The sequence below is a fragment of the Phocoena phocoena genome, chromosome 8, assembly GCF_963924675.1.
Source record: "Phocoena phocoena chromosome 8, mPhoPho1.1, whole genome shotgun sequence".
NCBI lineage: Eukaryota > Metazoa > Chordata > Mammalia > Artiodactyla > Phocoenidae > Phocoena > Phocoena phocoena.
Window position 1 is genome coordinate 72481556 of NC_089226.1, and position 27667 is coordinate 72509222.

At 38.8% G+C, this 27667-nt stretch overlaps 1 protein-coding gene and 1 pseudogene across 1 annotated transcript; one reads left to right on the forward strand and one right to left on the reverse strand.

Moving 5' to 3' along the window:
* The first annotated feature begins 1239 nt into the window (after positions 1–1239).
* LOC136126970 (L-lactate dehydrogenase C chain-like) lies at positions 1240–27173 on the forward strand. Its single transcript, XM_065882412.1, has 6 exons — positions 1240–1269; positions 5999–6116; positions 14773–14948; positions 19014–19068; positions 21224–21351; positions 27081–27173. The coding sequence occupies exons 1-6, from the start codon at positions 1240–1242 to the stop codon at positions 27171–27173; spliced, it is 600 nt and encodes a 199-aa protein (XP_065738484.1).
* Positions 22721–27028, reverse strand: LOC136126421 (WW domain-binding protein 2 pseudogene; annotated as a pseudogene).
* Positions 27174–27667: the final 494 nt, after the last annotated feature.

The following is a 27667-nucleotide window of genomic DNA, read 5'->3' on the forward strand; positions in this document are numbered from 1 at the left end:
TTTCATTACTACCCTCTGTTCTCTCAAGAGAAATTCAAACTTTATTTCACCACTCAGTCCTGAAGTTATAGAACTTAATCATAATTTTTTAAATTCCTGCAAATAAATGCTTGGACAAGGGCATGTAAGTGCATTGAAAAGTTTGTTTCTGAAACTCAGGCTGATCATTCCCAAGTCTGCTCTTTGCTTAAATTCCTTTTCGTCCTCAGGGCCCAGGTCCCTTCAGCATGCCCTCTCATAGAGAGGTAAGTTAGGTCAGTTCAGGCCTTGAGCTCTGCCACATATGTCCCAAGATAGCTGCCCATCTTCAATTTCGCCTCCACTAGTTACTATCAATTCAGATTTGGAAGCACCGTCCTCAGGATGCTGGTTTTAGCTGGTCCACTGGAGATTATGGGGCGCTCCCAGGAGAGTTCTTTCCCACGACGGCTTCGAGCCTGGCCCCTTGTGGTAGTCTGGCCTCCAAAAAGCTTCGCCCTAAAATCAGTCCGAAGCCTAGGCCGGCTGAAGGAAATGAAACAACACGGCAACATCCCTCTCTTGCACACTCTTCAAGACCGTCTAGAATACCACCTACCGGTATTAAGAGAACATAACCACAGGTGGCGCGGAACGCCCTCGGGCCAGAAGACAAGCCTGAGCCAATGCGCCTGCGCCTGGGCTGGCCGGGGGCGGAGCTTGCGTGCTGACGGAGGAGAGCCATGCGTGGGAGTGTGCTTGCGGAACGGTTCAGGGAGTAACTGTTGCTGTGCTTCACACCTCAACGGACTTTGCCGTCTTTTTTTAACTGGTGTAACTTTAAAAAGCAGCCTAACGGCCGTACGTTGCACATTCAGGCTGTTGCGCCACGCTAAGCGTTTGTGAGTGACTGGGACTGGAGCGAAAATGGTGGCTGGGGGCAGGGAGAACCTTTAAAAACCTGTTGGTTCCCCAATCCCTAATACGGATAGATAGACTGGTCCGTGTTCCACCCCTAGACCAGGAATTCTTTTCTTTGGCTACCCCCTGCTCCTGGCTCCAAAATTCTGCAAACTCAAGAGGTAGTTACTTAGATGTTCAGTGTGGTTAGTACATCGGTAGGTATGAGAGTGATTAATTCAGGGACTTTGATTTCACTGAAATTGCATTATCCCTATCAGGTTCTCAAAATGTCAACTGGAGCAGCTTATTGAGAATCTAATTGAAGAAGATAAAGTCTCCCAGAGTAAGATCACCATTGTTGGAACTGGTGCTATAGGCATGGCCTGTGCTATTTGTATCTTACTGAAGGTAAGTGATAAGCCTATACCGTGGCTGAAAATAAGTAAGCACTTATAGGTCTTGTACATGATCATGAGTGCAGGGTTGCAGGGTTAATCCCTTGGAGCAAATAAGTATCATCTGATTTTTACACAATTCAAGAAACATTTATTTGGAGTTTACCATCTGTTAGGCATTGCCAGACTATTTAAATTTATTCCTAGGAGACACACTGATTATAGTATTTTGTTAATAGTATAACATTTTCTGTTAAAGTGATTCAGCACTTTGTCTTCCTTGAAGAGTAATGGGTGAAAATCATATTTCCCAATGGCTTATACTTAAAAAAATTTTTTTAAATTATATAAGCATTACATTCTCATTATAAAATAAAAAGTACCAAATTTGATAAAATAACAATGGAAGTCCTTTAATTTTCCTTTCTATTTCCAGAATATCTTTTCATGTACTTGTTGGCCATTTGTATAGCTTTGGAGAAATGTCTGTTTCAAATCTTTTGCCCATGTTTATTTTTCTTTTTTATTATTATTTATTTATTTTTTGGCTGCACTGGGTCTTTGTTGCTGCGTGCGGGCTTTCTCTAGTTGTGGCGAGCGGGGGATGCTCTTCATTGTTGTGTGTGGGCTTCTTATTGCGGTGCATGGGCTTCCCATTGCGGTGGCTTCTCTTGTTGCAGAGCATGGGCGCTAGGCGTGTAGGCTTCAGTAATTGCAGCACACGGGCTCAGTAGTTGTGGCTTGCAGGCTCTAGAGCGCTGGCTCAGTAGTTATGGCACACAGGCTTGCTTGCTCCGCAGCATGTGGGATCTTCTCGGACCAGGGATCGAACCTGTGTCCCCTGCATTGGCAGGCAGATTCTGAACCACTGCACCACCAGGGAAGTCCTTTTGCCCATTTTTAAATTGGGGTTTCATTTGTTTTTGAGTTGTAGGAGTACTTTTTATATTCTGAATATTAACTGCTTATCAGGTAAATGGTTTTCAAATATTTTCACCCATTCCTTGGGTTTCCTTTTTGCTCTGTTGGTTGTGTCCTTTGATACAAAGAAGTTTTAAATTTTAATGTAGTTCAATTTATCTGTTTTTACTTTTGTTGCCTGTGCTTTTGGTGTCATATCCAAAAATCATTGCCAAATCCAATGTCATGAAGCTTTCCCTCTATCTTTTCTTGTAAGAGTTTTATAGTTTTGGGTCTTACGTTTAGGTCTTTGATCCATTTTTAGTTAATTTTGTCTATGATATAATGTAAATAGTCCAACCTTATTCTTTTTCACGTAAATATCCAGTTATCCCATTTGTTGAAAATGTTGTCCTTTCCCTATTGAATGATCTTGGCACTCTTGTCAAAAAATATCTGACCATATATGTGAGAGGTTTTTTTCCCCCTGGGCTCTCTGTGCTGTTCCATTGGTCTGCATGTCTCTTCATATTAGTACCACACTGTTTTGATTACTGTAGCTTTGTTATAAGTATTGAAATCAAGAAGCTTGAGACCTCCAACTTCGTTCCTTTTCAAGATTGTTTTAGCTGTGCAGTCTCTTGAGATTCCATATGAATTTTAGAATGGATTTTTCTATTTCTTTTTTTTCTTTTTTTTTTTTTTGTAGTACACGGGCCTCTCACTGGTGTGGCCTCTCCCGTTGCGGAGCACAGGCTCCAGACACGCAGGCTCAGTGGCCATGGCTCACGCGCACGGCCGCTCCATGGCATGTGGGATCTTCCCAGACTGGGGCATGAACCCACGTCCCCTGCATCGGCAGGTGGACTTCATTGAACGAACTCATTGAACGTCTACATGTTCGACAATGAGGCAAGAATCTTCTTACTCCCTCTGGGCTGCTAGATAGCAGACTGTCAGACAAAGATGGAATATTGAAAAGAGATGAAATTAGAGGGTCAGTCAGGAGGTCCAGTAGTTGATTGACATTTCAGTAAGAAATAAGAGAGGGAAGAAAATTATTCAAGAGATAAAAGGACATGAGTTTGCAGATATGAAGAATTCACTGAGGGCTCAACACAATGAATCAATAAAAGCCTACTCCAAGGAATATTATCATGAAATCTCAGAACTCAAATTGTACGAGAAGGTCAGTTGTTAAAGCCCATTTATTTTCTACTAGAATCCATTGTACCCTGGCAAATGTCCAAATGAAGGAGAGTAGTTCAGGACCTTGTCTTCAAGTCACATTGATGTAAATTGTGGGATAAATGGAAAGTGATGAAAGATATTAAAATATTCATATTCATATAGTCCACTGATGTGAAGGGTCATAAGGGCTGTAATGAATACCATGACACCTGCATATTTCATGAAAGGTGGACTTTAAAGGTTTTATCAGGACATGTAAAGTTTTTAGGAGTGGATAGCAGTACAACCTACTTCCTTGTCCTGTACAGAGCAAAGTGCCCATAGCAGTTTTCCTTAGATTAATTTTTTTTTTCTATCTCTCTACCTTACTATGGTTACTCAGGACCTCCCTAGAGAAAAGATCCTGGGATACTCTTAACTATTCCTTTAGATTCTGGTAGGCTTAACAATCCCAGGCTCTCTATTTGGAATTGTATTTGAGAAATGGCTCATATAGATGTATAGTTAATTCTTAAAAAACAAATAAAAACTTTTAGGGATTATTTGAGCTCCGTCTTTGACAGTCAAGACAAATGGGGATGGAAAGATTCCCTTGAGAGAATTTTCTGGTAACCTGTTGAGAAGGGAGATAAATCAAGTTGGAAATATAATTTAAAAGCAGGCTGTGTTGGTTATTAACTTACTGGCATTCAGCTCCAAATTCAACTTTGTATACTCTGCTTTGTGATGCTGGCGCTGGATCTCCACATAATCGTTTTCTCCTTTGCCAGTTGGAATCTTGTTAGGTTCTGCCAATAGGGAACACTAGAGGAAAGTTGGGAGGCAGGAGGAGAACCATGACCTGCTGCTTCCTGTTTGCTTATTGTTCTGTTCACTGTCATCCCAGCTGTATCCCTTTGTCCCAAAGGTAGCAGTTGGTTCTAACCTCCACTTTCTTTTGGAGCCACCAGCATTGACCTCATCTTGTCCGTTTAGTGGTATGAGCAGTAGGCAGATTTTGCCTCTTCCAGAGTCTAAGCCTAGTTCCATGAAGCACCTCCTTTAGACTCTCTGCTTCCTCAGCCTTGGGGGTGGTAGCTTCAAGCTGCAGTTACTATCTCTGGGTTACCATAAATTTTCCCCTTCTGTTCTTTCAGCCGTTCAACATCTGTCTAACCAATTCCCTATATTAAATTCCTTCTGTTGAAATGCTTAGAGTGGTTTCTGTTTTTCTGTCCAGACCAGACAGATACACAGATGTAAAAATGGATCTGTAAGCATGATCTGGTTTTCTTATCAGTTAGCTGAAAAGTGATATATGATTCTTTTGGATGAAACTCCTTATCCTTATCCTATTCCTGATGTATGACACATAATTTAGTATATTTTAGAATTTACCGTTTTCCAGAAAGGCCAGATGGTGCCTGATGTGGAGGGTGGGGTGGGGAACAGTAGTAAATAGGGACTTTGAGTCCTTTCCCTTACTGTTCACCTTTGGAATCTGGCCACTGGAATCTGAGGGAATACATTCCTTCTTCTTCTTCTTTTTTGCCACATGGCATGTGGGATCTTAGTTAAACCCGTGCCCCCTGCAGTTAAAGCACAGAGTCTTAGTCACTGGACCGCCAGGGAAGTCCCCTGCATTCCTTTTGTATAGTTCTATATTCTGTTGCATGTGATGAAACCCCAATAAATTAGAGTATAGTACAGTATATAGAGACTGTGTATTGTTCATGTAACTGGAAAAAATCTCAGTAGAGCTAGCTTCAGATATTACTAAATTCTGGAATTCAGACATATCAAGACACAGTCTCTGTATATCTTAGTCCATACTTCCTCTGTTGGCTTAATTCTTGGGCAGGGTCTTTGTATATGGTGGTGAAGATGGCTGTACAGTTTGTTCTTAGAGTCTTATATCATTAGAGCTTATGATTGCAAAGAAAAACGAGACTTCATTTCTCATCTTCCATTTTCTAACCTCATAGACATTGTGCTCATTTGTTATGCCTGGGCCATATACCCATTTGTGAACTAATTGATGCAGCCAGAAGGAAGGATGGAACAATTGGTTGGGTCTGGTATATGCTTATCTACCCCTAGGTTGGAAGGCGGACGTTAATTGTAATATACTGAGCCACATGAAATGGTTTCCCACAGGTGGCTACCTTTAGATTTTGGCCATAAGCATTCATACTAAAAACAACTTCAACCAATTCAGAAATTAGGCATAAGGGTTAAATATAATAAAACCTTTGAAAGGATTTCATAACTTTTCATTCGTTTTATACTGTTACCTGAAGTGGAAGAAAACCAATTCTAAAAAACTTAACAATTACACGAAGGCAAGGCAATTAATAATTTTTGCTACATTCTGTTGTTTACCTTAACTTCTGGTCTCTCTAGGCACATTAAAAGACTTTTCTTGGCCATGCCTTGCAGCTTGCAGTTCCCCTACCAGCGACTGAGGGATTGAACCGGAGCCACAGCAGTGAAAGCTCAGAATCCTAACCACTAGGGCACCAGGGAACTCCCATTAAGACCATTATTTTTATAACACTTTTTCTATTAAAAATGTAACACTCCTTTGATTATAAAATAACCACACAAAATTTTTTCTCTTTCTCCTAAAACTGAAATGGGAACATTTTATTCAGGACTTCCATGTATTTTAGGATTTGGCTGATGAGCTTGCCCTTGTTGATGTTGCAGTGGACAAGCTGAAGGGAGAAACAATGGATCTTCAGCATGGCAGTCTTTTCTTTAATACTTCAAAGTTTGTTTCTGGAAAAGGTTAGTTTTATAAAGTTATTTTCAGAGCTTTAAAAACAAGTAATGAAGTTTATCAAACTGTTGTCAATAAATATAAAATTTAAAAATAGCACTATTGTAATTAGGATATATAGTTTAGAAGGTTAATTTTTTGAAAAAAAACATTCCAGGGGCTTCCCTGGTGGTGCAGTGGTTGAGAGTCCGCCTGCCGATGCAGGGGACACGGGTTTGTGCCCCGGTCCAGGAAGATCCCACATGCCGCGGAGCAGCTAGGCCCGTGAGCCGTGGCCGCTGAGCCTGCACATCCGGAGCCTGTGCCCCGCAACGGGAGAGGCCACAACAGTGAGAGGCCCGCGTACTGCAAAAAAAAAAAAAAGAACATTCCATTCTAATTGGAGAAAATTTGGTACATACAAAAAAAGTATGAAGAAAATTTTAAATCTCGTCTGTTAATGGTTTTGTTTCTTTCCTTTTTTCATTTGTTTTTTACACAACTGACATATAAATGCTTTTTAAACTTGCCATTCAGTCTTATATATTTTCTCAAGGATATGCAGTCTTGAATAGTTTTGTAATATTACTGATACATTTATCTATATTCTTTAACCTGTTTTATTTATTTATTTATTTTTGGCTGTGTGGGGTTCATTGCTGTGCACAGGCTTTCTCTAGCTGTGGCGAGCGGGGGCTACTCTTCGTTGCAGTACACGGGCTTCTCATTGCAGTGGCTTCTTTTGTTGCGGAGCACGGGCTCTAGGCTCATGGGCTTCAGTAGTTGTGGCACGCGGGCTCTAGAGCGCAGGCTCAGTAGTTGTGGAGCGTGGGCTTAGTTGCTCAGTGGCATATGGGACCTTCCCGGACCAGGGCTCGAACCCGTGTCCCCTGCATTGGCAGGCTGATTCTTAACCACTGCGCCACCAGGGAAGTCCCTAACCTGTTTTTTTGATGTGTGTTTTTAGAGGATCAGGTTTCAGGGTATAGTCTGAGGCTACAGAAGAGGAAATGGAGAGCTTAGCCCCATTAGCATTAGCATCATGTGTTGGCCAACTAAGAAGCCTTAGAGTATTAGGAAAAATAACTTTTATCATACACTGATGTATGTAGTGTGCTTTTTGGTAATGTGATTCAACAGATATACTTTCTTCTAGAATCCCTCTTATCTAACATGATTGGAACTGAAAGTGGTTACTTAATTTAAAAATGCCTATTAGAAAGAACCATCATAAAATTTTATATTGACCTAAACATGTTAGTGTACTTAGAACTTCATTTGCTGATTTTCTGATTGTAGGGCAAGGACTTTGAGTATGGCTCAGCTGATTGGAGTTTTGCAGTGTGTTTTTTATAGCACACCAGTAGTAATCATTTCTATTTCTTTAAAATACTGTAATTAATTTAAAGATACTCATGAAGCAGTCTAATCACAAAATTCTATGAAATTTTTATGGTTTTTCTCCATTTTTATGTCTCTCATACCTAAGAGGAAGATTTTTAAACAACCTTCTTTTAATATGTCTTTCTAAGGCATTCAACTTAATTTTCATAGTAACAATCATTAAAAAAATTAATTATGAAATACTTCAGATATAAGAAGTTTTAAGTATAACAAACATCAGTGTATCCAACACCCAGCAAAAGAAATAAAACATTACCAATCCACTTGATACATTCTGTGTGTTACATCTATTCATATCTCAATCCTGAATGTAGTGTTTACCTTTACCGTGTATTTCTTTCACCCTCATATTTTAGTGATTTACATCATATTATATAATTAATAGCTATATCTGGCATAAATATATTTGGGTATAAGCGTGACAGATTCTTGATATGCAACAACTCATGAGCAGAAGTATACAGATGCACTAGACAGAAGTCTGCTAGTTGAGAGTGTTCAGTGTGCCTTGGGTATCAGTATGTTTTACATCAGTTAATCTGTTGAGTTTATTGAGTGGAGTCAAGTTGAAAGAACTACTCCTATATTAAAATACTTTAAAAAATCATTCAGCCTTTAATTTCTAGTCATATGGCAGGATAAGTACCTGAATCAATCCTTTTAGTAAAGGGGAAGAAGTAAAATTATAAAAACATACTTTTTGATTTTATAAAAAAATCAAAAAGAAGATAAATATAAGAAGAGGGACAACATATAAAACTAAATAAGAGTTTAGCAAGGATGCCAGACACAAAATTATTAACTATTAATAATTATTAATATTAACTATTAATAATATTAACTATTATTAAAAATCTATTCAAAAACAAGCAAAAAATTTTAAAGGTATTATTTGTTATCAAATATAGGAAGTACCTAGGAATAAATCTAACAAGACATGGTATAAGAGCTTTTATGCAGAAAATAATACAGCCTCATTGAAAGATGTTAAATATCTAAATAAATGAAGAGATATGCCTTGTTCATAAAAGTGTCAATATTGTAAGATGTCTGTTCTTCCCATATTGATTATAAATTATATGCAATCACAGTCAAAACCCAACAAGTTTTATTGTTGTTGTTGTTGTACATAATAAACTAATTCTAAAATTCATTCAGAAATTCAAAGGTCCAAGAATAGACAAGATACTTTTTTAAAACATTGTTAAAAACACTTATTTTGATACAGTCTATCATAAATAAGTCAGTAGAGGTTCCACTCTGCCACAGATGCAGCTGTGCAGTGAGAACCCTGTGCCATCCAACTGGTAAATGTCTGAAAGATGTTCCATTTCACCTCCCAGGCAGAGTGCACACCTTCCATGCTCTTCCTGTCCATCGATCGCTTCCAAATCCAGATGACCAAATAGTCCTTTATCCCCAAAGCAGGTTCAAAACAGTAGATTCAGGCATTCTTCTCAAATCCCAGGTAAATCTTAAAAGGAACAGAGCTCCAGTGGATGGCGAAGTGCCCACCCTTGAAGAGCTGCTGCAGCCTTTGCTCAGCTTCACCATGGCAACAGCCTGGGCTGCGCAGTCAAGAATACTCTTGAAGAAGAACAAGGTGGTGAGAACTTGCTTTACCAGATATCAAGACTTATTACAAAGCTACACTAATTAAGTGCAGAGACAAACAAAAGATTGTTATATGACACTGATCATATTGTAGATCAATGGGAAATTTGCAGACTTATAAATTCTTTTTCTTATGGCAATAGTTGTTTTTATGGAAAGAAATAAAATTGAACCCTTTCCTTTTTAAAAAAAAATATATTTTTAGAATTTATTTGGCTGCAACGGATCTTCGTTGCGGCATGCAGGATCTTTAGTTGCGGCATGCAGGATCTTTAGTTGCGGCATGTGGGATCTAGTGCCCTGACCAGAGCTGGAACCTGGGTCCCCTGCATTGGGAGCACAGAGTCTTAGCCACTGGACCACCAGGGAAGTCCCCTGAACCGTTTCTTGATAACACACACAATTCCAAATTGGTTAAAGACCAAAAATATGAAAGGCAAAACTTCAAAGCTTCTGTTTAGAAGGTAACATAGAATATCTTTATGACATCAGGATAGGGAAGAATTTATTAAACACAAGGACACAAAAAGCATAAACAGTAAAGGAAAGAGTATAAAGTTTAGTGTTTATGTTCTTAAAAAGGCACTAAAAGAGTGAAGAGACAGTGTAAACTGAGAGAAAACATTTGCAACATAAACAACTGGCAAAGGAATTGTGTTCAGACTAAAAGTACTTGTGTAATAAATAAGATAAATATAGGTAGCCCAACAGAAAAATAGGAAAAGACTTGAACATTTCACAAAAGAAGAAACTCGAATTGCCTATAAATATAGGAAAAGACAATCTCATTAGTAACCAAGAAAATAAAAAGTATATCAATATACCATTACACACCTATTAGATTGGCAAAAGTGAGATAATACTAAGTGTTTGTCAGGATGTGGAACAATAGGTTTTCTCATGCATGACATGTAGAAATGTATTATAGTAAAACTATGTTTTTTTTTAAGTTTGTCATTACCTGGTGAAGTTGAACATGAACATATCCCAAACCTAGAAATTGCACTCCTAGGTATATTCCCAAGAGAAATTTGTGTACATGTGCACTAAGATACATGTACAAGGATGTATAGTGTTGTCATTTGTAATAGCCCCAAACTGGAAATAATTCATTGTATGACAATACTAAGTTGATCAATTATGCAGTATAATATTACACAGCAATGAAAGTGAATGAACTAGAGGGACACACATTAACATGGATAAATGTCAGATATTTATCTAAAGTAATACATACCTTATGATTCAAAACAGATAAAGCTTAATATGTTATTTGAATATGAATAGGTAGTAAACCTTTTTAAGGTTTTAAGGTAGTATGAGACCAGAATCTGTTATTATGGATCTAATGATCAAGTTAGGGGTATAAATACAACATAACCACAGGAAGATAACATAAGGCACTATAAATAAGGACTATGTGAGAATTATAGGCAGTAAGTGCTATAAAAATTCAGTGAAGCCAGAGTAGTATTTATGAATGATATAATTAGGGGATGCCTGGCAGAGGAATTGGTATTTGAAGAAGCCTTTGCTCCAGACCACTATGGTTTGCTGTCTCTGGGAGGACTGAGTTATATTTAGAAAGGAAAATAAATAACAGGTAAGGAGATGATGGCATTAACAGAATCAGGGTACCTGGAAAATCTGAAATAAAAATAAGACACAAAGCTAGTAAGTTAACTTGTTGGCAGATTGTGAAAAGACTCGATATTTTACTCTGGTATACACTTTAATTGAAGTTGTCGGACATAATATTTCAAATAGTTGACCTGAGCTATGGCGAGATGATTCTGGAGAAGTTGCGAGGCTTTTTGCCAGTTTATTCTCTAAAAGTGAGGGGGGAGGAGGGAGAAAACGAGGGGCTGGGATAGAGAGTTACAGAGAGAGACACAGAGGTTGAGAGATTACTTTAGATTTCTGTGGTTAGATAAGACTTTATGGAAGATGATGTCAAGCAAGGTCTTTGAGCAAGAGTGAGTAGACTATGTATGCAGAGAGAGAAGAGAACTTCCTCCTGTAGATCTTTTTTTTTTTTTTTTTTCTTGCGGTAAGTGGGCCTCTCACTGTTGTGGCCTCTCCCGTTGCGGAGCACAGGCTCCGGACGCGCAGGCTCAGCGGCCATGGCTCATGGGCCCAGCCGCTCCGCGGCATGTGGGATCTTCCCGGACCGGGGCACGAACCCGTGTTCCCTGCATCGGCAGGCGGACTCTCAACCACTGCCCCACCAGGGAAGCCCTGTGTAGATCTTTTATTTGATACAAGGGAAAGATAATCTCTTAGATTAATGTGAAACTTGCCAGCCTAAGAAATGAAATTCTCTAAGTTTGTCTTTCTAATTAAAATCTTTACTGGGGCAGGAAAACCATTCAAATGTTTACGGTTTATAAATTGGATTAGAAAGATATAAGAATGATCATAGAGATGCAATAGTATGTTTAAAATCAAGCAAATTTCCTTTTCAAAAGAGCATAAAAATAAGTTTTTTTAAAATGGAGATGGCATATAGAGATTTTAGCTAATTTAGTTTTTGACATCCAAATAGAAAATAACTTCTAAGTATATGATAGTTTTTAAAAAGTCCAGTATGGGATAGTGAGCATTGTAACATATTGTCGTTGTTTTTTTTTTTTTTAATTTACTTATTTTTTAAAAGTGTTGGCTGCGTTGGGTCTTCGTTGCTGTGTGCGGGCTTTCTCTAGTTTCAGTGAGTGTGGGCTACTCTTCGTTGCAGTGCGTGGACTTCTCATTGTGGTGGCTTCTCTTGTTGTGGAGCACGGGCTCTAGGTGCACGGGCCTCAGTAGTTGTGGCTCGCGGGTTCTAGAGCGCAGGCTCAGTAGTTGTGGCGCACAGGCTTAGTTGTTCCGCAGCATGTGGGATCTTTCCGGACCAGGGCTCGAACCCGTGTCCCCTGCATTGGCAGGCAGATTCCCCACCAGGGAAGCCCCCTCTGCCCATTTTTAAATCGGAATTTTTGGTATTGAGTTGTATGAGTTCCTTAGATGTTTTGAATATTAACCCCTTATAAGATACATGGTTTGCAAATATTTTTTTTTGTTTGATGTAGTCCCAGTCATTTATTTTGCTTTTGTTGCTTGTGCTTTTGGTGTCATATCCAAAAAAATCATTGCCAAGACCAATGTCAAGGAGTTTTTCCCCTACATTTTCTTCTAGGAGTTTTACACTTTGAGGCTTCTGTTTAAAGCTTTAATCCATTTTAAGTTGATTTTTGTGAGCAGCATAAGATATGGGTCCAGTTTCATTCCTCTGCATGTGATTATTCAGTTTCCCAACACCATTCATTGTAAAGACTGTATTTTTCCACTGAGTATTCTTGGCTCCCTTGTCAAATATCCGTTGACAGTATCTGCAAGGGCTTATTTCTAGGCTCTCGATTCTGTTTCATTGGTCTATATGTCTGTTTTTATTCCAGTACTATACTGCTTTGATTACTATAGCTTTGTAATATAGTTTGAAATCAGGCAGTGTGATGCCTCTAACTTTTTTCTTCTTTCTCAGGATTGCTTTGGCTATTTGGGGTCTTTTGTGGCCCCATATGAATTTTAGGATTGTTTTTTATATTTCTGTGAAAGATGCCATTGGTATTTTAGATTGCATTGAATCTATGGAATGCTTTGGATAGTGTGAACATTTTAACAATATTACTACTTCCAATCCATGAATGTGGGATGTTTTTCCATTTATTTGTGTCTGCTTCATTTTTTTGTGTCAAAGGCTTATAGTTTTGAGTGTGCAGATATTTAATCTCTTTGATTAAATTTATTCCTAAGTATCTATTGTTTTTGATATTATTGTGAATGGGATTGTTTTCTTTATTTATTTTTCAGGTAATTTGTTGTTAGTGTATAGAAACAACTGATTTCTGTATTTGGTATCCTGAAACTTCACTAAATGTACTGATTAGTTCTATTAGTTTTTGGTGGGGTCTTTAGGATTTTCTATAAATAAGGTCGTATTATCTGTTATCAGAGACAGTTTTACTTCTTTTATTCTGATTTGGATACCTTTTCATTTTGGCTCCTGCCTTATTGCTCTGGCTAGGACTTTTCAGTACTGTGTTGAATAGGAGTGGTGAGAGTGGGAACACTTGTCTTGTTGCTGATCTTAGAGGAACAGCTTTCAGGTTTTCACCTTTGAGTATGTTAGTTGTGGGCTTGTTATATATGGCTTTTATTATGTTTAGGTACATTCCTTCTCTACCCACTTTGTTGATGTGATATTGACATGAACAGATATTGAATTTTGGTAATTGCTTTTTCTGCATCTATTGTGATGATAATAAAATTTTTATTTTTATTGTTAATGTGGTATATCACATTTATTGATTTGCATATGTTAAAACATCCTTACATCCCAGGGATAAATCCCACTTGATCATGATTTATGATCCTTTCAATATATTGTTGAATTTGGTTTGCTAATATTTTGTTGAGAATTTTTGCATCTGTATTCATCAGGGAAATTGGCCTGTAGTTTTCCTGTAGCAGCCTTATCTGGTTTTGGTATTAGAGTAATGTTGGTCTCATAAAATGAGTGTGGGAGTTTTCCCTACTCTTCAATTTTGGGGAAGAGTTTGAGAAGGATTGGCATTAATTCTTTAAATGTTTGGTAGATTCACCAGGGAAGCCATCTGGTCCTGGACTTCTCTTTGTTGGGAGATATTTGATTACTGATTCAATCTCTTTACTCATTATTCTATTTCTTCATTATGTAGTGTTGGTAGGTTAATGTTTCTAGGAATTTATCCATTTCCTCTAGGGTATCCAATTTGTTGGCATATAATTGTTCATAGTAGTGTCATGATCCTTTGTATTTGTGTGGTATCAGTCATAAGGTCTCTGTTTTCATTTCTGATTTTATTTGAGTCTTCGCTCTTTTTTCCTTAGTCTAGTTTGTCAATTTTAACTTTTCAAAAAACCAGGTGTTAGTTTCATTGACCTTTTCTATTGTCCTTTTAGTCTCTGTTTAATTTATCTCCACTCTGATCTTTCCTTCCTTCTGCTAACTTTGGACTTGGTTTGTTCTTCTATTACTGGCTCCTTGAGGTTGTTTATTTGAGGTCTTTCTTTTTTCTTAATGTAGGCATTTCATGCTGTATAGACTTTCCTCTCTACAAACTGCTCTTGCTTCATCCCATAAGTTTTCGTATGTTGTGTTTCCATTTTCATTGTTTCAAGATATTTTTAAATTTCCCTTTTGATTTCTTCTTTGACTCTTTGGTTGTTCAGGTGTGTGTTGTTTAATTTCCATATATTTTTGAACTTTACAGTTTCCCTCCTGTTAATTTCTAGTTTTGTAACATTGTGTTTGGAAAAGATACTTGGTATGTTTTTGTTTTCGTTTTTGTTTTTTTTGCGGTACACGGGCCTTTCACTGTTGTGGCCTCTCCCATTGCGGAGCACAGGCTCCGGACGCGCAGGCTTAGCGGCCATGGCTCACGGGTCCAGCCGCTCCGCGGCACGTGGGATCTTCCCGGACCGGGGCATGAACCCCTGTCCCCTGCATCAGCAGGCAGACTCTCAACCACTGTGCCACCAGGGAAGCCCTGGGATCCATTTTTTTTTTGATCCATTTTTATTGTACAGTCAACGACCTCTCCAGATTTGGTAAAATAGTCCTTTAGGTCCTTTTTGCTGGTATCCCAGCTCAGGCCACCAGTGAACAGTTTTCCTGCATCCTCCTTGTTCTTGCTGACGTTTATCTAGTAGCCCTCCGTGCTGTTCTGGTTGCCAGCCTGGGGCGCCGTGTTTCCGCCTTCAGCACCCACTGTGACCCCAGTGCCGGCTGGCGACTTGCCTTCAGTGGTGGCCTCGTGTCCGCTGTCGGTGGCGCCCATTGTCTCCATGGGCTGCTCCTCATCTGTTTCTGACATGCTAGGCCGTGGCATACGGCTCCAACCCAGAAGCTTGCCCGGGCCCGTGTGGTGCCTCTGCCTCTAGTTTTTTTCTTATAGTGACTTTGGCCTTGGTAAATGGGTAATGCTTAGAATCAGTAATAATGGCTCCACTTTCATTTCTGGTTTTAGTAATTTGAGTCTTCTCTCTTTTTTCTTAATTCATCTAGCTAAAAGTTGTCAATTTGTTGATCTTTTCAAAGAACCATTGATTTTTTTCTATTGTTTTTCCATTCTCTATTTTGTTATTTCTGGTCTTCATTATTTACTTCCATTTGCTAGATTGGGGTTTAATTTGTTCTTTTTTTTCTAGTTCCTTAAGTTGTAATGTTAGATTGACATCTTTTGTGTTTTTTAATGTAAGCATATACGGCTATAAGTTTACCCTTTAGCACTGCTTTCTCTCTGACCAATAAGTTTTATGTTATGTTTTCATTTTCATTCATCTCTAAGTATTTCCTAATTTCCATTGTGCTTTCTTCTTTGATCCATTAGGTTGTTATAGAGTGTGCTTTTTAATTTCCACAGATTTGTGAATTTTCCAGTGTTACTTCTGTTATTGATTTCTAAATTCACCTCGTTGTGTCAGAGAATATACTTTGTATGATGCCTGTCTTTTTAAATCTATTGAGACTTAATTTGTGGCATAATGTATGGTCTATTTTCGAAAATATCCCATGTGCACTTGAGGAGAATGTAGATGCTGTTATTGTTGGGTAAAGTGTTCCATTTGTCTGTTAGATCTAGTTGGTCTGTGGTGTTGAATTCTCTATTTCCTTACTTACCTTCTGTTTGATTGATCTATCCATTATTGAAAGTTGGGTATTGAAGTCTTCAATTATTATTGTAGAACTGTCTTATTTCTCCCTTCAGTTTTGTCAGTTTTTGCTTCATGTATTTTGATGGTCTGCTATTAGATGCATACATGTTTATAATTAGTTTTATTTTCTTTCATTTTCTTTATTGAACCTCTAATTAGTATGTAATGTCCTTCTTTGCCTATTGTAAACATTTTTGATTTGAAGTCTATTTTATCTGACATTAGTATAGCCACCCCTGCTCCCTTTTGGTTACTATTTGCATAAAATATCTTTTTCCATTCTGTCACTTTTAATCTATTTGTGTCTTTGGCTTTGAAGTAAGTTTCATGTTGACAGCATGTACTTGGCTTATGTGTTTTGATCCATTATGTCAGTCTCTTTTGATTGTAGAGTGTAATTTGTTTACATTTAAAGTAATTACTGATAATGGGGGCTTCTGTCATTGTGCTATTTGTTTTCTATATGCTTTAGAGCTTCTTGTTTCTCATTTCCTGCATTACTGTCTTCTTTTGTGTTTGTTTTTTGTAGTGAAATATTTAAATTCCTGTCTCATTTTCTTTTGTAAATATCCTATAGCTATTATAGCTATTTTCATTTTGGTTGCCATGGGGGATTACCTTTAGCGCCCTAAAGTTATAATACTCTTATTTGAATTTCTACCAGCTTAACTTCAATAACATACAAAACCTCTGCTTCTTCATAGTTCTATCCTCACCCCTTTTGATTGTTGATGTCACAAAATTGCATCTTTGCACACTGTTTGCCCCAAAATATAAACTAATAATTCTTTTAAATGCAATTGTTTCTTAAATTTGAAAATGGGAGTTACATACCAAAGTCACAGTAATACTAGCTTTTAGACTAATTTTTTAAATGTATTAGTCTCCTAAATTATGCAGAAAATAAAAAGTGTAAGTGTAAACCATTGTTACAATATTACTAGCTTTTATAACTGCCCATGCATTTACCTTTATTGAGATCTTTATTTTTTCACATGGCTTCAAGTTATTTATTTCATCCTGCAGGACTGCCTTGAGTATTTCTTGCAGGACTGGTCTAGTGGTGATGAACTCCCTCAGCTTTAGTTTCTTTGGCAAAGTCTTAATTTTTCCCTCACTTTTGAAGAACAGTTTTGCCGGTATAAGATATGATTCTTGGTTGACAGTTGTTTTCTTTTTATCACTTTAAATATATCTGCCCAGTACCTTCTGGCCTCCAAAGTTTCTGGTGAGAAATCTGCTGATGATCTTGTTTTTCACTTTTCTTCAGTCTTTTTTCTTTCTGTTCCTGAGTCAGTAATTTCCATTGTCCTATCTTCAGTTTGCTGATTCTGTCTTCTGCCTGCTCAAATCTGCTTCTTAGTCCATCTAGTGATTTTTTTCATTTCAGTTATTGTGCTTTTCAGCTCTAGAATTTTGGGGGTGGGGGTTCTTTTTAGGTTTTATATTTCTTTATTGAATTTCCATTTTGTTCACTCATCATTTTCTTGACTTTCTCTACCTCTTCCTTTAGTTCTTTGAGTATCTTTAAGACAGTTGTTTTAAAGTCTTTGTCTAGTATATCTGCCATCAGTTTTTTTTTTCCCCAGGGACAGTTTCTGTTGATTCATTTTTTCCTTTGAATGGGCCATACTTTTATATTTCTTTGTATGCCTTGTGATTTTTTGTTGTTGTTGCTGTTGTTGAAAACTGGATGTTTGAATCTAGTAATGTATGACAACTTTATCAGATTCTATCCCTTCCCCAGGGTTTGGTGGGTTTTTGTTGTTATTGCTTTTGTTTTTTGATTGTTGAAGGCTGTTTCTGTGCCAAGGACCAACCTGAGGTGTACTTTTAAGGTCTTTGAGGTTGTTTCTAGGCCTATGCTTTTCCCTGGGCATACGTGGTTACTTTCTTATTTCCCCCAAATATGCCACTGCTTTTGTATGTTCTGGTATTTAATGTCTGGCTCCCATGAGGGGAAAAAGAAATATTAAGGGAACGGGGAAAGGGTGCCTGCCCTTTACATTCCTTGGAGGTTACTTTAGCCAGAGGGGGAGAGGCTTGCAACAGTAGTGGGGAGGTGCAACAACAATGGCTTTGCCCTCTTTGTCTACCCCTCTGTCATCAGAAGCAGTAATCAGTCATTAGAGAACAGATCTCTGATATTTGGAGGAAAGGGTGCTTTTCACAGGCTGTGCACAAACTGCTTTCGGTACATGTAAACAGCCCTGCTACTCTGCTAAGGGCTGAAATTGGCTGAAACTAACCACAGTTTAACATACAAACCTTCCCCTGGAAATTCCAAGCTTTCAGAAGACTCCAGAGTTCCACCAAAAGTTATATCAGACAGATTCTGGCAGTGCAGTTATTGTCTAGTTGGGGAGATAGATTCCTGGTGCTTCCTACTTCTCCATCTTCCTAGAATCCTCCAGTATTTAACTAGATTTTTAAACCTAGAAAACTTTTTTGTGAAAAAGCAAACTCAAAGTCATCTTCCTAGATACTCCTGCCTTTTTGGAAAGGGTCCATACCTGCTGTTAACTATTCACCCATGACCTGGGTGATTATCTTTGTATCATATATCCTTCATAATTCCTGTGACAAACATGTCCTAATATTTTACACATAGAAAAAAAACAAGCTTGTATACACCTATAATTACCAGGATCTATAAGATCCAATAGGTAACCAGAATCCCTCACCAGATGTTTTGGTAATTCTTAACTAATTGGACTATCTTATTTTGCCCTTTTATTTACTATCACTTGTACCTTATTAATGTTATTGATAGATGCATTTGTGTGTTCAGTTTCTCTAAAGCAAATTTATTTCTTCTTCTAGTCAAACTATTTCCACATCAATTGGAAGTTTCAGGTCAATATCCCAAAATATCTTTTCACTGTGATAATTTTTATTGGTATGTTTCATTTTCTTAAATTTCCTTAAGGGGACCTACAAACCTTTGTTATGCCACATAGCTTTGGATAAGAGATTAAATTAATGCCTAGCAAATGAGACATATGTTAATATTACAGTATCATTTCATATCTTAACAAAAATGTCCCTTACCCATATATTGTACCATATATTTCCAGTTACAGGGACCACTAGAGGCCATTTCCCAGTAAATGCAGGAATCTAACTGATCTGGAGGGTCAGTTATAACCCAGCCACAAAGGAACATGTTTTAGCCAATACTGGTTTCCAGATGTCATGGAGTAGCCCATCTTTATAGGGAGGTCACAGTGTTAGGCTTTTGTCTGCCCAATCCCAGATAATTGTACTACAGGGACTGCTAGTTTCTTTTTCATTTGAAACACTATTGCTATAAGGGAATAGTGATTAAGATCACATTTTCCACTGTAGTCCTGTATGATTTGAATACCAAACACTGCAACACATTACAGATCAGTACTCATTCCAGTTAGTCCTCTCAACAATGCAGTGTCCAGCATTAAATTATTTGCCCCTTGTTCATTTAGCAGAGGATCTATAGTTACAAAGAATCCTCAGGATACTGCTAGTACTTATCTAAAAATGACTCAACTCTTTTATATTATAGCCTCTGATTTTCCAGTGCCTAACTAACAATTGCAGGGGAGTGACATCATGATTTAATAGGATGTCTTTCCAGGTTCTGAATAGAGCATTTAGTTTACAGCATGGGTCAGTCTTTGTCTTAAAATACCAGCCTTGAAACTGCTTGTTCTCTATCCTCCCTTTTACACCAGCAGTTTTAATTTCATTAGGATGGTTAATAGCAACTAAAGGAGTATGTTTTTAGCCATTTTCTTCTCAACCCTCTTCTCTTTCTCAAGACATTTTGTTAATTCCTGAGAGCGTAAACCTGTCATCCAGATTCTACTGGTAAGATTTGTCCCCACTTATCTACTGCAAAGCTTTCTTCAACTCATACACCACTAGTCAATCAATCTCTAGGCAAAACTTTCCTTCCTTTCTTTTTACTTACCCCACAGAGTCTTGGTTATATTGAGGATCTGAAAGTTAATTTTAATTTTGACATGAATCCTCATGCCCTCTAGTAGTACCCCTGGTTTTGGATTGATAGTCAAATCACAGGACACCACAATAAGTGTAGTGCAGGCCCAACTTTCCTGTGTTGAGCTTGTCCATTTACACATCAGTGTAATTTGCTACCGAGTGTGTTGTGTGCAGTCCTGGGGCCTTGAAACTGTGCCTAGGTAGTTGCAAGACCATCTGATACAAATAACGATACTGTACATTCTGTGTTTCTTGTCCTGGATCCTTTTCTCAAAATTATATAAGAGTTAGGTTAAAACTTCTTTGTCCTTTGAGTTTTACTGTCAGTCCAAACCTGAGATCGCTGTTGGTGGCAATGCAAAAATAAAATACATATTTATTGTAGAAAATAAGAAAATTCATAAGCATAAAGAAGATAATGTCACCCTGGGGCTTCCCTGGCGGTGCAGTGGTTAAGAATCCGCCTGCCAAGGCAGGGAACATGGGTTCGAGCCCTAGTCCGGGAAGATCCCACATGGCGCAGAGCAACTAAGCCCATGCGCCACAACTACTGAGCCTGTGCTCTAGAGCCCGCAAGCCACAACTGCTGAGCCTGCATGCCACAACTACTGAAGCCCGTGTGCCTAGAGCCTATGCTCTGCAATGAGAAGCCACTGCAATAAGAAGCCCACAATGAAGAGCAGCCCCCGCTCGCCATAACTAGAGAAAGCCCGCATGCAGCAACGAAGACTCAATGAAGCCAAAATATTAATTAATTAATTAATTTAAAAAAAGAAGCTAATCTCACCTGTAAGCCTGTCACTCAAAAATAATCACTATTAATGATTTGGTGGATTGATATGATTCTAAAGTTCCTATAAAAATGCATTATGTTTTTTACAAGGCTGAGATAAGAAATTACATAATGTTTAGGATTATGCTATTTTCCTTTGAAAATGTATTATGAACATTTCCCCATATTTCAGTATGTTGTTGATTTAATAATAATTCTTGGGGAAAATGTGTAACGTGGCTTACAATTATATAAAGTTTAAATTTACACTGGCACCTTAGTAACAATATTATGTGGTCAGCAAGATGTATATGCCAACTTTCAAGGTGATCAGATTCTATGTTTGGATATTTAAGAAAAAATTTAAAACTAAAAGTTTCATTTTGAGGGACAGAATGACCTAATATTCCACCTTTATGATGAATGAGGGGTGAATTATTATTTGAAGTGAATAATGAAGTTTATGAGAATAATATAGAAATTTTTACTGCCTGTTCATAAATAATTTCAAGATGACATCTCTGAGAAATATTGACATGTAGACTGCTTCAGAACAGATGCTTGAAAAATATTATGTTCTCTCTGAATCAACTTCTCATGAATTTGATTTTCTTACTTTCCACAACTGTAGTGCCTATGAGATTCTCAAGCTGAAGGGGTATACCTCTTGGGCTGTTGGACTGTCTGTGACAGATCTGGTAAGATCAATTTTGAAAAATCTCAGGAGAATGCATCCAGTTTCCACTATGGTTAAGGTAGGCTTAAATAGAAGCTTCACTTATCATCTTTGTTTAAATATTGCTGAGTCTTTACTATGTGCCAGGCATTATACAAAATTTTGAGAATATGTTGGTGAACAAAATAGAGGCCCTGACCTCATAGAGTTTAATGGAAGATAGGAACTTAATAAAACAATTGCAAATATATGATAACACATTGTGTTAAGTGCTATGATGACAAACTACGAAGTTCTTAGAGTATTCAAGAAGAGAATTTGCTCTGCGGAGGGGGTGTTTGTGGTGGTTAGGGAAGATTTCCTAAGGAAGTAAAATGACCTAATCTGAATAATGAGTAGAAGTTAATTTGCAAGGCTGGACTAATATTCCAAGCAGAGGGGACACATGTGTAGGGGACCTGAGGTAGATATAAGTAGAGAGCACTTGAGGATCTGAAGAAAAAAGGTCAGTGGTTGAAATGCACAGAGCAAAGGGAGCAAAGGGAAGTACATGATAAGGCTGGAGGAAGTAAGCAGGGTCAGGCCACTGAAAGTCTTATAAAGGGGTTTGGGTCCTTACCATAAGAGCTATGGAAAGCCACCAATGGAACTTAAGAAAGGGACTGGTTTTACAATCTTTTTTTGTTAAAAAGATTCCTGGGGCTGTGATGGATGGAACAGATTTGAAGGGGACAAGAGTAGAGGTGGGTAAACTTGGGAAGAGGATGTGCATTAGCTCGGAACAGAGAGGATGGTAGTAGTAGAGATGAAGAGAAGGTGGCAGATTTGAGTTATACTATATTTAAGAGGTAAAATTCATAGGTCTTGATAATGGAATGAAGTGGGAAATAAGGGAGATGAAGGTCATTCTTAGGTTTCTGTTTTGCACAGTTAGATAAATGGTTATATAATCCACTGAGGAAAGGCATATTCAAAGAGAATCAGGTTTGAAGATCATGTTTGTAGTTACGGAGAAATTGAATTTGAGGTGCCTTTGCAATATCTCAGAGGAAATAGTCAGTTGGGTACAAGCTTCTGGAATTCATAGGAGTTTGGGGTTGGAGTTATAAATATGAGCATCATCAACATAAAAAGTGTATATCAGGGCTCTTAGTTAAAAGCCACAGAAGCCAACCCGAACTAGCTTAATAAAAAGAAGATACATTGGCTCATGTAACCGAAATGCCAAGGAGGCCCGAACCTCATGCTCAAACTATATCGTTAGAGCTACCTTTTCTCCCCACAATCTTGGCTCATCTTTTCACTCTTATTGGCTTCAAGCTCATGTGGGCTTTTTCCATGGGGCAACAAAGATGGCCCTCAGCATCTTCAGGCTTAGAGCCTATAGTATCAGAACCCTGCCTCTCCCTTTACCCATATTAATTTCTTGATAATTGGCCTTTCTGGGATCACTTGTCCATTCCTGTGATACTTGTCAGTTCGGAGAGAGGCAGTTCCTGAAAGGAAAAGAGAGGTTCTGTCAACATTAAGAAAAGAAAAAAAAAAAAAAAAAAGAGAGAGAGATACTAGACAGGCAAAGACAGTAGATATCCCCTACACATGGTAGCTGAAACCATGAATTTCAACGAGCTTGCCTAAGGAGAGAGTATAAAGTGAGAGGACAGATTGAGATTGAGTCTTGAGGAATTTCAGTATTAACAGCAGAGTTTATAGTGTGAGTCCACGAAGGTGACTAAGTGGTGGCCAGAGTTAAAAACCAAGAGAACATGGAATCATGGTCACCAAGTGAAAGGAGGATGCCTTAAAGATGAAAGGATTGGTTTTCTGTTCTTGATTGATGTGAAGTCATATAAAATGAGGGTTAAAATGCCAGGAAGGTAAAGTCACAGAGGTCACTGATAACCTTAGCAGATGTTTAATAAAGTAATAGAAATGAAAAATTCTGATTGGAGTACATCAGGGTTTTCTTAACTTCGGCACTATTGATTTTGGGCTGGATAATTCTTCATTATTGGGGCTGTCCTGTGCATTGTGGGATGTTAGCAGCATCCCGGGCCTCTACTCATTAGATGCCAGTAGCATACCAGTTTTGACAATCAAAAATGTCTCCACAATTATACTGCAATAAAGATGTTAAAAAAAAATGTCTCCAGACATTACCAAATGTCCCTTGGGAACGTTTGGTAAGGCAAAATCACCTCCAGCTGAGAACCTTTTAAGTAGACTGGAGAAATTAAAGCCAATATAAACAGCTCTTTTGAGGTAAGTGGCTGTGAAATTAAGGAGAGAGAGCAGTAACTGGAGAGGAAAATCAGGGCAAGGCAGGTTTTTTTGTTGTTGTTTAAAAGATAAGATGTAAAGAAGATATTGAAGATAGTAATAAGCAGAGAGGGTGGGATCCAGAGCATTGGTGAAGGTATTAGTCCTAGAAAGGAGGAGGGACAACTACCTTTTTTAATAGGGGATAACAAAGAGAAGATAGGTAGTGAATCATATAGGTTTGTAAGTTTGGCATTGGAAGCATCTGATGACTTCTGTCTTTTTAGTGAAAGGAGACAAAATCATCTACTGAAAGTCAAGGGAGGTATAGAAAAGTCAGGTGTTTGAGAAGATTTGAAATCATCTTTGTAGACAGTGAGAAATAGAATTTGACAAAAAATAAAGGCAGAATTACTGTCAGGTGGATGCTTGAGGTAGATAAGCATTAATTTTTTTTTTTAACATCTTTATTGGGGTATAATTGCTTTACAATGGTGTGTTAGTTTCTGCTTTATAACAAAGTGAATCAGCTATACATATACATATGTTCCCATATGTCTTCCCTCTTGCGTCTCCCTCCCTCCCACTCTCCCCATCCCACCCTTCCAGGCTGTCACAAAGCACCGAGCTAATATCCCTGTGCCTTGCAGCTGGATAAGCATTAATTTTGACAAAAGTTAAAGATCAGCTTTGTTGTGCGGTTTTCTCTAGGGACCTGAGTGCAGGAGGGGAGAAAGTAGATAACTGAATTCATCTGGGTTTGGGTTTTACTTGTGGAGTGTTAAAGGAGGAGAGAGAAGAGAGGAAGACAGAGAGATAGAGATGTAGGTAGTTTTGGTGTCTATACTTGTTAAAAATGAGTTTGACCTTCTGCTAAAGGGTCACAGTCAAATTCAAGACCGTTGCCCTTAAATGTTATCTACATACAAATGAATAAATTACAAAAAGAAAATGAGTAATAAAGAATTTAAGAAATATTTCTAAAAATTAAAATAGGCAAAGGGTCTTAGGGTGTAGCAAAAGAGTTACAAGAAAGGAATATAAGTTGGATATGGAGGAACCTCATAACAAGGTTCAGAGTAAGATACTTGGGGTGGGAGAAGGTCCCATGAGCTAAAGAAGACAAGAAACTGGAAAGAAAGGGAATTGGTTCGTTTATCCACATGGACAATGAAGCCACCAAGGATAATGGCACAAACTGGGATAGAGAGAAAAGATTGCTAGGGTCAAAGTCTTTTATGAATGAGATGGAATACTCAAGAGGTTTGTAGACGGTCATTAGAAAGGAAAGAAGAGCTGAATAAGATGGGCCTCAAAAAATAGGGGGAATTGTTTTTGTTTTTAAAAGAGCAAGGGATTAATAATCTGGAAGAGACAGTGAGGGGTATACAGTGGATTCTACACTCTTCCTCTTTTGAGGATACAAAGGGCTGTGGGAGAATAAGCAATTACCCCCAGAGGGCTCCTGAAGAAGAGTCAGGGAGGTGTCAAATGAATGCTCCTGAAAAGAGGTTGAGCAATACGGGAATTTCATAGTCTTTACTGAACACATCAGCAGATGAGTTATAGTTTATAGGAAATGCTTAAACATTTGACATTAAGAGCAAAATCATTTGTATGCTCTTAACCTTTTTTCCCAGTTACTTCATTTTTATTACTTCACATTTTCAGCAAATAAAGTTGCCAATAGAGTTTATTTAACATTAATATATTATTAACTTGATTTATTGTCAGATAAATAGGGAATTCTCTTTAAATAACCATTTCCTCACTTCACGGCCAGTCTATGAGGAAAGGAAGCAAATTTCAGTGCATCCAGGGGTCATACTGCCAACCAGACGTGACGCTTAGAGGGAAGAGGATAGGCTAAGGGGGTGCAGCAGGTCATGGCAGTACACAGGGCTAGGCCAGGGCAGCCTTGGAGGTCAGGGCCCTTGTTTCCAGTCTACCCAGCAGCCCCCAAATGGCATAATGGCATGGACATACATTTCCAGTTCTAATCCAAGAAGCCCTTTCTAGCAGGAAGAGATACAGTGAAAGGAGAGAGAGCAAATTCCTGAAACACTAGCACGGAAGGCAGGAGGGCTTTTGCCCCAGCCACGCTGCCTTGTTCCTGATGCCACCCAACCCCTGGCAGCTCATGTTAAAGCTCTAAAAGGTATTGTGCTACACAGAGGGAGCAACGAATGACCAAGGACAGGAAAGGGGAGCGGGGGCAGGCAAGTGCGACTGCAGCCGGAATGTGGCTGGGAAGGGAACGTGGGCTGACAGTCTGGCGGGGCACGGACCAGAGTGGAGTGAATGTGAGTAGAGCCTGGCAGCGGACCCTGGGGAGAAGACATGTGGCTGTTCTGACGGAGATCAGGAGGTTGAGTATAAAGTGGCTACCAAAATGAGGGAGCTGGACTGCAGAGGAAACGGTGGGTAGGGAGGCCCTCTGCGGGCCACTAGAGTAAAACAGGGACGCTGAGCTCCTGAGGGGAGCCCCAGAGACGGTGAGAGGGGAGCTTGACTGAGTCGTGCCTGTGGGCTCTGAACTATTATGGGAAGCTGGGAGGCACCACTCCAGGGTCAAGGAGCCTCTCCCTCTCTCAGCGCTGGTTCCTGGTAACTTTACAGGCACACCTGGAGGAACAAGACCTTCCCATTGCCTCCCCCAACCCTACATTCTGGGGTAAGAAAAGGCCATGGGTGGTAGGGGGCAGAGAGGTGTGAGAGGTCTACTGGGTCTTCTTACCTTCCAGGGAGGAGGTGGAGGCTGGTTTGTGGGCATGTAGACATTGTGTGGGTTACCCAGGTTGTAATAGGCTCTAGCAGCTGCCTCTACAGCCTTGGCTTCAGCTGCAGGAGTGGAGGGAACATCAGGGCGGCTGATGGGAGGTTCCGTGGCCCTAGGATAGGGTGGTGGCCATGGCTGCACCTATTCCATGGCCCTGTCCATCATGGAAGGTCCTGGATAGAAGCCAGGTGGTAGCCAGGAGGGCAGGAGTACATTCCATTGGTGACTGGCAGGGGAATTACATAAACCCTGCTGAGCATGTGAGTACCTGGAACCTTAGGCTTCACCGGAGGCTTCACCTCCGGAAGCTTGAGAAGCCACCTGTTAGCATCTGTTGTCCAAACTCAGTGGCATCCCCTCATGTAAAGATTATACAAAGCAGAGCCTGCCCAGCCACTTCCTGCTTCTGCCTTCACTGTTCTCTTTATTATTTTACACCAAACACAGCCTGCTTGATCTCACAGTCCTTCATCAGACTGCATGGCATTCTTCCGCTTAGAAAGAAATATGACAAGGGTAAGGGGTAAAATAGACAGTGCCCTTTCTGGCCCCTTTGAAGGCATCTGGCACATTCTTCAGGTCATTAAACACAAGTTCTTACACGGTCATAGGACATTAGGATGCCCTTCGTATTGTTGAAGATCACTCTGCCGCCCTCCGAATGATTCTTGAGCTCCACAGTCTCTCTGTATATTCTTATTCTGAAGCTGTCTTGCATAGCTGCTTTTCCATATCAGGTTACTGAATAATAACCTAATTTTGCCTTTTAGGGCTTATATGGAATAAAAGAAGAAATCTTTCTCAGTATCCCTTGTGTCTTGGGCCAAAATGGTGTCTCAGATGTTGTGAAAGTTAACTTGTGAATTCTGAGGAGGAGGCCCTTTTAAAGAAGAGTGCAAACACACTTCGGGATGTCCAAAAAGACCTGATATTTTAAAACCTTTTAATGTTCCATGTTTTATAGAACAGAAGGTAGTAGACTGTATATTTTACATTTTGAAAGTATTTTCACCTGATCTTTAAAATATAAAAGATCATTGGACCTATGACATAACTCCAGCCTCTCAAGGCTAGAAAAAGGAAATGGTAAAGGAATTTTTCTATTTCTCTATTGTAATGATACTCAACCTGTACAGATGTAAGTTATACTTCCGAAGTATGTCATATATGTAAAAGTTGTCTTCAGGTTTGGTAGAATATGTATACTAATCCATTTAATATAGAACTTACGATTCTTCTCATAAAACAACAAAATTTCTAGTACTGAAATTTCATTTTGTGCTTTCTTCCATTAGGGCACCAGCATATTCACTTTATATTGCTTCATTAACTTTATGTGTTTTTATATAATTTTTAC